This window comes from Micromesistius poutassou (genome assembly GCF_964030765.1).
Source record: "Micromesistius poutassou genome assembly, chromosome: 9".
Classification (NCBI taxonomy): domain Eukaryota; kingdom Metazoa; phylum Chordata; class Actinopteri; order Gadiformes; family Gadidae; genus Micromesistius; species Micromesistius poutassou.
In genome coordinates this window covers 1556767-1567755 of record NC_140279.1, presented here as the reverse complement: position 1 = coordinate 1567755, position 10989 = coordinate 1556767, and the positions used below count along the sequence as shown (strand labels likewise).

Genomic DNA, 10989 nt, shown 5'->3' with positions numbered 1-10989 from the left:
TATGAGGAGGACTATATACACAAACAGCACAGAGTACATCTTAAAGGATAAAAAGCAATACCGTATTGGTTCAAAGTCAAAATATGAAACGAAAAATGCACCCAGTCCCAGGGGCCAAATAGATAACCTGCGCGCAAGCGACGGCTGCAATGACCCAGATATCAGTCAGAGGGAGCCAGACTGTTCGAATACAACCCAAGCTGCTGCCTGTTCCCCTATAACAGCCACGGGTACTGTTAGTCGATGTGAGAACCGCCGAGGAGCAACCCTGTTCGGTCCACTGCACGGATGAGGGAGCCGTAGCGGAATACCAACACTATTTTATCGCTTTCATTTACGCCATTTGCTGTCATTTGTGTTCACCGCGCTAGGTTATCCACCGACACCGTACCGTCATCGCGGGTCTTTCATCCGAAGGGGCTCGCCCTATCTCCGGGAGTCTGAATGGAGGCAGGAGCCGAAGGAGCGTTTGGGCTGTCCGAGGCCAGGGAAGGCAGCCCGGTATCCGGCGCCACAGCATCCGATGATGGGGACACTGTCATTGGAGTCAGCTATGGAGTTGACTCCGGCGATACGGGTACGTCACTGATACAATAAATTGTATATGCTATTTTGTCCAGTTTTTTAATATTTATTTAATCAGTTACACATATCCTCGATGATACTGTGTGTGGGCCAAAAGTACCGAATCATCTTGGCTAGCATGCTAGTAGCGTGCTAGGCGCTGGGCAGATGGGTAGGCTGGGCAGTTTGTGTGATAGGTGGCGGCCAGTAAACATCCGCTGGAAACATATTTTCCAAAGACCATATGACAGTCTGGTAAACAACAGCAACGATTGTATACATGCAGTAGCGAAAAGACTGCTTTTGTTTTAAATTCGCCTGCTGTTTTACCCTTTACTTTGGGTGTAGTAAGGTCGGCAGCAGAAGGAGGTTCTAGGTGGGCAACGCAATCCTGCTCCAGTGATGCTGTTTGCACAGAGCTCTCCAGCATCCACGCATCCTGACAGCACGTAGGCAGACGTGAAGGTTTCCTTAATGCCAGTGATGGGATTGTCTTGCAATGAAGCTTTTTTGTGTGTAGGCATTCATTGATTTAATTGTTTGAGAATAATTCAAATGCATATTTAAATAAAGTAGTCGTTCTTGCCAATAATCGTTCGGGCTATTTACTAATACTATAAATAATATGTATATGGAATATATAGGCCTTTAATACACAAAGGAGAGGATACTATGGGAAGATGTTTGATCGTCTTCATAAGCGGCACATACTGAATAACGGTTATGCATTCATGCACTGTGGGTGTGTGTATTATCATTTGCATGTATAATGCAGGCCTATGTGTTATTCAGCAAGGTACACATATCCACTTTGTCTTTTACAGTGGATAATGTCAAATACCTAGGGTGTGTTCTTTGGGAAATTGGGTGGAACCCAGAGCCGCATTTCAAGGTTGGGAGATCCGGGCAGGGAAAGTGTTGACTTGAACAATAGTTTCCTGCGGGAGAGCCAACATTTCAACACTTATTGAATCAAAAACCTACAGAGGGACATACTGTATGCAAGTTGGGCTGTGTATTGACGTTGAACATGATAATCAATGGGAATGTTGGACGATTTTGCTTTGCTAATATATTTTGATTAATTTTAACATGCTGCTTGTTGCACATTCATATGAAATGAAAGGGAACAATTCCCTCCTCAACCGAGAGTGGGTTAGCTATTGCACAAGAATGCTGGATAGCACAACCTAGATGCATTATTCAGTGGTGCCCTTCTTCCACCAAATGTTTTCTGTCGTACTCACTTACTTTCTGCTGTATGTTGACCGCTGGCAGTTGTTTCTTTTCGCATGCACTTCTTTTATGGACCAGAATAGCCCCAGATATCCAGGTGTGGCAAGATCATGAATAACAAAGAACCTTTTGTCTCATTGTCCGGTGTATGTAGAGAAATCTTCCATTGCTGAAACTTTTTTTTTAATAGGTTTTTATACACCTCAAGGCTGATCAGTGGTCCCTTGCATGACATAGTCTGCTTCCTACATAGTCATCCTCTGCTTGATAATTTCAATAGAAAAAGCCATGGGATCTGATGGTGTCTTAGTGTTCATGCTTTTGTGTATTCCAGCAGTTCTTGTGAAGTGAGGTCAGGGGATGCCTACAGGTAAACTGTGGACCGCGTCACAGGGAATTGAAACCTTTTTTACTGGGAGATGGACCACTAGGCACTCTCTATCCAGCTCCTGCTGTTTTTGTTTCCTTATATTGTATTACTGCTCTTAATTCCAGTAAGGATAGGTGTTAGGACGTGTGATGGAATAATACATATGTTGCTAACTTTTAGTCATATTGTCTTGCTGTGTATTATCTTGCCACCCTGCTTTTCCTCAGTGTCATCTACGTATTTACCTTTGTGCTTGGTTCAGCCACCTTACCAGTGAGCGATATCGAAGTGTTAACCCTTGTGCTCTGGTCAGCTGTCATACCTTCCTCAGAGTCAATCAAAATGTTAACCTTTGTGCTCTGGTCAGCTGTCCCACCTTCCTCAGTGGCATCTAAATGTAACCCCTTTTCTATGGGTAACCGGCCTGCCTTCCTCAGAGTCAATTGTGATGTTAAGCTCCTTACTTGGGCAAAAAAGGGATAGGACATCCTCTTGTGCACTCTTCTGCTCGATGAGAACACAGCCAACTCTGTGTCTTTCGGTAAACATTACCTGATTTGATTATTGACATCTGCGATGTGGGGAGGACGTGAAACAGTATAAATAACTCTGTCAAACTGTATTCTGGACTCTGCTAGAGAGGAGTCTAATGTATGCGTGCATTTAACCTAGGTTAATTCAATTGTCTACAAGTATTGTGTGCTTTTTGCATTTAGAAATCTCATCTGTCCTAGACGCAATATCTGTTAAAGGAAATTGCCACGACAGACGTATGTGGTGAACGGTAACCATCCACTAGTACGTTGTGAATGTGCTTAAGGTTGTCGATTCTGTCCTTGTTGTAGTGTGTGATTTGGCTCGTGATGCTGAGCCGTGGTGAGGTGCAGCTGGTCTGTGTGATAAGCAGTGCAGCTGGGAGGATGGAGTGTGTTGTTCCTCTCCTCCTGTAGCAACGTCTGGCAAAGCAAGGCGCTTTAAATGTCACAGGGTCTTAAAGGTCATGATGACCTTGTAGTACCTACAAATCAAAATACACATTTTAATCTTTATGTAACACTTCACCGGAGAGCCGTTGTTGAAGATCTTAGTGAAGGGTGTAAGCATGTGACTCACATTTATACAAGGTGGCAGTTCTTTCCAGGGGGGGGTGTCTTCAAACCAAGCGTTGTGTCCACTGCTCTGGAGGATGTGGGAACAAACACGTCGCGTGGGCGTCACAGTGGGCAGTATTAATAGCGTCTATTTGTCTATGTGTGAACTGCCTCGATTGACCATTGTCCTGCATCCCTTAAAAAAGACTGACATAATCAATCTGGCTCATCTTCTCTGTTGTTCATACTGGGGTATGGTTATCTCCAACCAGGGCGCTATGTATTTGATGGTTGAACTGGAGTACCCCTCTCCTCCTCCAGGGAGAGATGCCCAGGGATCAGGCGTTGGATTGCCTCTATTTCCGTCTCCTTATCTAACTCACGTGGGCTGTCACAAGAACTGCTGATGGTAGCGTGACGCTGGGCTTCCACCTGTGTAATTAACCATTGATCCAACTGTGTCTTCCACCATGCTCTCTCTCTCTCTCTCTCTCTCTCTCTCTCTCTCTCTCTCTCTCTCTCTCTCTCTCTCTCTATGGATGATGACCTATTTCTATTTCATTCCATTTGGCACTTCTTATTGCATAGAAGTTACCTCTGGCTAGCTAGCACACGATTAAAAAGTCATAACTACCTGGTTAGTTATGGTAAACCTGGTTTCCCGACCCTGGATAGAATCCATCAGAGTAGGACTAGTACATCTTCCCTTTCCTGCTGTTCTTTTTTCCCCCCTTGTTTATGGGCTCAAGGCAGCAGTTAATATACTTAATTTCCCTATTGTGACCCATGCATCTCCACTGCTCCTGGAAATGTAATTTACTGTAATTGTATTCTCACAGGAAAACGGAGAGTAGAGGTGAGGAGACAACGAAAAATTTAAAAATTGCAGTTCGAAGCATCTGTAACGGAATCACACTTTCTCCACACCTTTCTTTTGGGCTTCTATGGTTCTCATTTTCTCACTTTAACTGCTACTTTGTCACCTACAAATTGTTTTCCTCTTCATGCCTCTCACTTTCTTTTTCTTTCTTTGCTCATGGCTTTCATTGTGTTTTTATCACAGTGTCTGTGCTCATGTGTCCGTGCATGAAGCTTAGCTGTCATCTGTCGGCATCATGTATCTGTCCTGCATCATGGGCCCAGACAGACTTCTTCCTCAGGTCACAAGAACTTCTTCATGTAGGTAGGCCTAGAGTCACTATGCAGTGTATGTGGTTGTCCATCAAGAGTACCCACGCAATCGCAATTGGGCCTGTTTTTATGTCTCAATCGCTGTATTAGTATTAGTGTTGTTCCGATACCGATATCAGTATCGGAAATTCCTCCAATACTGCCTTAAATGCAGAATCGGGTGTCAGCGAGTACGCAAGTCTATGCACCGATACCATCACAGAACATCACAAACACGTGCAGTGTTATGCTGCGTTCGTTAATGGTCGGAGGTGGAAAGTCGGAATGGAAAACGCTTTAAGGCTTCGACTGGGCACAGCAAAGGTCAACAAAGACACGAACCAGTCGCATAACATCCCTGATTGGTCAGTTTAATTTTCCATTCACTCCTTTTTTAAAGGACATTTTCGCTTGCACACCTACAGTTACCATCTACCAGGTTCTCACTCTGCCGCTCGACTGAAGGACTGAGAGAAGAGGGCATGAGTCACGTGTCTGATGTCGTTACATTCTCTCCACCCTGAGTGTTACTCAAGCCTCTTCCCACTGTAAGTGCAGTCAAATAAAATGCAATGTCGTTTAAAAGTCGCCTGGCTTGGAAGGCGCATTGGAACAGATGTCTGTCATGCAGTGTCTTGCATTTTGTGGAGTCCCACACGACTGGTTTCTGGTCACGACTGTTTTTTTTAAGGCAGGAGAAGGAAGTTCTGTTGTTATATCAGAAAACAGAGAGAACAGACATTGCTTCTAGGATGCATTTTCAGTGTGCAAGTTTGCAATCTTGTCTCTATTTCTAATCCGATAGGCCAGAGTAAGTGACCCGGAAAGAATACGATTGGGATTAGCAGAACAAGTGACGGCGACCCTGTGTCACTACCTTAATTGCTCCGCTGCAAGAAACCATGTTCCTTTGTGTGAAAGGGACTGGATGTTTGACCTAATATGCCAATCGGCTAGTCCAATCAGAACCTGATTCGTCATCATCAGTGGCACAGTAGTTTCTCCTGCAGGCTCCCTGTTTTAAAAGAATCCGGCTGCATGCATCCTGATGAACAGCTCATCATTTGTCTCTAGCCAGTCTGTCCCGGCAGCCAGCGGAACCAGCTGGAAGGCATATATTACAGCCTGCTTGTTTCCCTTAACGTTATTGATCATAATGGCAGCCGGCTTGACTTGGCAGGCCGAATAAGCGTCCCCCCCCCTGACACTGACACGTCCCCCCAGCTTCCACCACTCTCGTACTCCGCCCCCAGGCGTACTGTGCTCTAATACACATCGTCGTGTTGTGTATGTTGTACAGGCTTGGAAGCAGACAGAGCGTAGTCTATTCTCTCCTTCCTCTGCACAGACACCAGTCCAGTCCACTCTGCCAACCAGGGGACATGCAGAGAGAGAGAGAGAGAGAGAGAGAGAGAGAGAGAGAGAGAGAGAGAGAGAGAGAGAGAGAGAGAGAGAGAGAGAGAGAGAGAGAGAGAGAGAGAGAGAGAGAGAGAGAGAGAGAGAGAGAGAGAGAGAGAGAGAATAAATAATTTTCTTCATGAAACTGGCAGATGGTGTGCTGAAGCCTATTTGCCAATTTTATGATATGATAATTATTTTACTTGAACCTAGTGATGGGCTGTCTTGTGGGTGTGTGTATCTATGCGTGTGTGGTCTGTGTTGTCAAAATGTAGCATTTTTCCAATCAAAGATTTGAAGCCCCTTTACACGATAAGGGTCATCAGTCAACCTGCTGATAATCAGAGACAGCAGTGAGACGGACAGACTGACCTAGAAACAGTTGATTCCCACATCTTCTGGATCATGGGAATCATCAAAGCTGGGAGACATACAGGAGGTGACCTGTGTGGTCGCTGAATAATTCATGCACCCAGACCCCTTTTTAGATCAATGGTGAGTGTTGAAGTGATGCCATTTTGCGACAGTTCAGCTGGGACGAACGGGTGACACACTGAGACGGCTCACTGACCCAAAACTGATCCCCGTCTCAACTGTGGCTTACGCAGAATCCAACCGCAACCCTGGCCTGTTCTAGCCCAGACTAAGGGGTCATCCACCCATCTCCACCGCTGTTTCATTAATCAATGGGTTATTGGGTGAAGCGCCAACTACTGATTTGTTATTCATAGCGATCGTTGGCGCTGTGCGCAGATGCTCTTTGTTTACCCGTACCGTAGGTGAGGTCTCTTGTATGGGCAGGAAATGAAGAGCCATTCGGCCGATAGCTAGAGGAGATGACAGCTGCGCAGCTTGTGGCGAAATCCCCACAGGGACCTTTCCCACTTCTGGGGATGTCCCCCGTTTATTTAGACAGGGATACAAGCACACAGACACACACTGTGTGTATTTTTGTGTGTGCATTCGGTCACATTGTGATTGTTTACAGTGGCTAAACACATAGCCAACGCTGGGGCAAACACTTATAAATGATTAATTAGGCATGTGTTTTGTAGGCATGCTGAAACTTGTATTTGGTAGTAAATACATACCGCAAACACACTATTAGAAGCTCTATGTTTTTGGAGGTTTTACCAAATTACAGGTGCATTTTTGCAAAAAGGTCCAGACACAATTTAGAGTTTGTGGCTAAACTTAAATAATATTATTTGATTCATTAATGTTACTGATGAATTTGCCCTTGGAGTGGATTGTCATGTGCTTCTGTGGGCTGTGCAGTCTGCATGCAAATATGTATGCGTGGGTGCTGCTGCAGCAATACAGGCCCAAGTGTATCCATGAGTATCTAATGCGACTTAGCATGTGTGGCTATGCTGCGGCTATGCTATCACCCTATTTACCAGCGCCATGATACTGTGTGGACGACAGCATGTGTATGCTGATTCAACGCACACGTGCGTACCTCATGAAAAAAAGAGCTGCTTGACCTCAATCGGGGCGCCATGGAAACAAGGAAAGGAGAGAATTGTGTGTGTGTGTGTGTGTGTGTGTCTGTGCGTGCCTACACATGTGAGATTTTCAACCTGATACCAGGCTGCTAAAAAAAAGGAGGCCACATCTCACCAAATTTTCCAGTGTGATGTTTTAGGAATCAGAGGTAGAGTCTCCACGCACTCACTGGTTGGTTATGGCTAGTATGGTATTTCAACTGGATTCTATTCCCTAGCGCGCAGAGCTTTAACATTGACTGAAGGCTTCAGTGATACTGGTACTGGCTGTCATAGGATATGGTATTAGTACAGGGTATCTGAAATACAATACACGTATAATGATTCCCTTTCACGTCAATAGGCCGATGGATAGTACTATCATACTGTTATTGTATACAGAACTGTTAGGTGCACATTTTATGTATCAATGTAAATACAGATGTCCCTGTGAAGAAATCAAAGTACAATGTAATGTTTGCCTTGTCACAATATTGACAGGAAACCAAAATGACGGGGCGAGTCTCTTTATGTTACCCTCTGTGAATGCAAGAGTGTGAATGTGCAGATTTACAATGCACCCAACCGTTAAAGCTTTCGCTAAAACGTCTTTCGTTCTGGGATGTCACAGATTACACACACACACACACACACACACACACACACACACACACACACACACACACACACACACACACACACACACACACACACACACACACACACACACAGCCAGCGTGCAAAATAGAGAGGATTGTCACTTTAAGGAAGCTTGGAAAATCACACAGATCTGAGTGTGTGTGTGTGTGTGTGTGTGTGTGTGTGTGTGTGTGTGCAGTAAGTGAACCTGAAATGGAAAGTCAGGGAGTGAAATTGGGAGACTTTAAATTCTTCGATTTGCCATGCAGTAATCTATTTGTCGTAGCACTGCAACAAATCCCGATTCACTGCTGTTAATGCCGGCTCATGAACATTTTCAGTTGGAATTCCCCTGATAATTTAGTTCCATAATCAAATCTTTCCCCACGGAGGAGAGGTAGAGCGAGCAGAAGGGCAGCGTCTGGGCTCGGGGAGACACGCCTGCAGCGGCCAGCGCCAGTGATACAGAAAGAATGAATCACAAGGCCGATAATGGAACACGGCCGGATGTATTAAACTAAAATGAAATATGAAAGCAGCGGCAAGGGAAAATGTGAGTGAAAGCGAGAGACAGAGAAAGATACCGTCCTCAAATCCCCTCTGAAACCACCTTCCCTTTCCTCCCGCCCACCAAGGACAGCCCCCCCCCTGCTTGCCGTGGTCCTGTGTCGCTAATGGCTTTCAGCGTGCGTTCAGTCAAGTACACATCGGCATCGCTGGGCGACCGGCTCCACCGCAGCCCTTCATCTGCCATGAAGTGATGAAACGTGCCACTCGTTCATTCTGTACAGCACTAGCTCTAGCTCTCAGAGGGCTGCCATGCAGGGGTACTGGTAAACAGGAGACGCAGTGGTTAGCCTATAAGAAGCCAGGACTCCTGTGTGTACGTGCCTGGCTCACCAAACCCGGTTCTCTCGCAGGTACCATGGCTACCAGGAGGAGTGTAATAGCTATAATTGTATCTTGATTCAGAACTGTCTTTTTTTTCCCACTGAATTACTCAAAAGGGAAAGTCACCATTTATTTATTTCTTGGTTGATGTAGTACCACTATTGGATGTCATCTCATCTCATCTCTCTTGTGTGGACATTTTAAGGCTGACTTTAACCGGGGTTTAGATTCCGTTTTCTTATCTCCACTCTCAGCCTCTTGCTCTCGGTTCAACATTTTAATTTCCATATCAAGAATGTCAAATACAGGTGAATGGTACCACTACCGCCGCCATTGTTAAATCCCCGACCTCATCCGTCGTGTGTGGTGACAGACAGTGACCTTACTACCACGGGCGTGCAGCCGTCTGTCCCGCTGCAGTCTGTCCTGCTGTGTAGGAGGTGTAATGGTGGGAGCAGAGAGTCCTCCAGCGCTGCTCTGATTAAATGCAATGAAACGGAAAGACGGCCATCCAACCATGCCGTCCCTCACTCCAGCCATGTGGCAGAACGCTGCTTCTCTTACCGTCACATCGGCAGCGATGGTGCATTACCTTTGTATTTGAAGCATTTTTAAACATTGAATTAGTAGCAATTTACCAATGCCCTTTTACCATTAGCCTAGCTGAGGGAATCAGTCACAGTGCACACATATCAAGTGATGGACTGCGATTTGCTGTGTCTACTTACCCTCGACGACCAAGCGGAAGATGAGGATGATGATGGTTATTTCATTTGTCTATTTTCCCCTGTCAAGGTGCATAGTGATTGAATGTTGACGTGTAGCTCTATGTGTGCTGGAGTGTAGATCTCCATAGAGTAGAAGCATCGCAAATGGAACAGGAAGGCTGCAGGGCTGCACTGAGGCATGCTGGGCAGAGACTGCATGCCGCAGGCCCCACACATACACATACGCATACGCATGCACGCACGCACGCACACCATCACAGAACCACACACTCATTCACTCATTCACACTCATTCACACTCATTCACACTCATTTGCAGGGTGGTCATTTTGAGTGGGGGAGGTAAATGACTGCAGTGAGAAGCGTTTTTAGACAGAAGAAATACATCTCTGACGCTGGCAAGCCTCCACACATACACACACACACACACACACACACACACACACACACAGTCTAACACAAAAACAAAAAGAAAAGGAAATGACAGGGAATCTGTTAGCAAATCACACTTGGGCGGCCAGCAAAGACACACACACACACACACACACACACAGATGCACACACCGCTACATGCACACACACACATAATAATAGGGCACAGAAAAAGCTAGAAAGTCTATTTGTTTGCGGTCTGCACTCTGCCAACATTCTTTCAGGTTGCATTATACTTTGGTTATTTTATGTGTTTTTAAGGGGCTGCGTTCACACATTGAGTCCTGCTCCTCCCACGCAGAGTCTGTCTGCAACCAAGGGAGTGCTAGTGAGCAGTCAGAGGAGGAGCAGGAGGGGAGGGGGGAGAGAGAGAGAGAGAGAGAGAGAGAGAGAGAGAGAGAGAGAGAGAGAGAGAGAGAGAGAGAGAGAGAGAGAGAGAGAGAGAGAGAGAGAGAGAGAGAGAGAGAGAGAGAGAGAGAGCGCTGTGCAAGGAAAAAGAGGCAGTGACAGGGGAGGGTGTGGTGGTGAGACAACACTGTGCTTCAAGGAGGAATGGGACTTGGAGCCGACTGAGGAACCTCCACATCCTTAATGACACCAGTGTTGTGTCGTTGAGTCATTCCTGCCCAGGCTGTTGAGACACGGGGCGGGGGAGTGTAGTAGTCAGTACGGATATGAGTTGTAGTGTGGAAAACTGTGCTTAGGTCCTGCGTGCAAAGTCCCACTTCCCCCACTCCATTGTGTCTCCCTGCCACGCTGGAGTTGACTGTCCTGCCTTGTCTTGCGGCTCTCGACGTCGGAAGGTTTGCCTCCCTGCTCAAAGGCACGTGTACCCAACCCCTGTGGTGTTGGCAGTGTGATCCCAAGAAGGGTGTCGTTCATGCACCTCCAAAACGATAAGACAGATCAGCGGTGGCGTCTCATTTTAGTTTTTGATTTATACGTTATTAAAGCTAAAGCTAAAGTTGAGCTCAACACGCAACA

At 46.0% G+C, this 10989-nt stretch overlaps 1 protein-coding gene across 1 annotated transcript in view; it reads left to right on the top strand.

Moving 5' to 3' along the window:
* Nucleotides 1-267: 267 nt before the first annotated feature.
* pip5k1ca (phosphatidylinositol-4-phosphate 5-kinase, type I, gamma a) overlaps nucleotides 268-10989 on the top strand; it is a 40844-nt gene continuing 30122 nt past the window's right edge. Inside the window, exon 1 of the mRNA XM_084472773.1 lies at nucleotides 268-577. Coding sequence (XP_084328899.1) covers nucleotides 445-577 — 133 coding nt within the window. The 5' untranslated portion in view covers nucleotides 268-444. The remainder of the gene's footprint in view (nucleotides 578-10989) is intronic.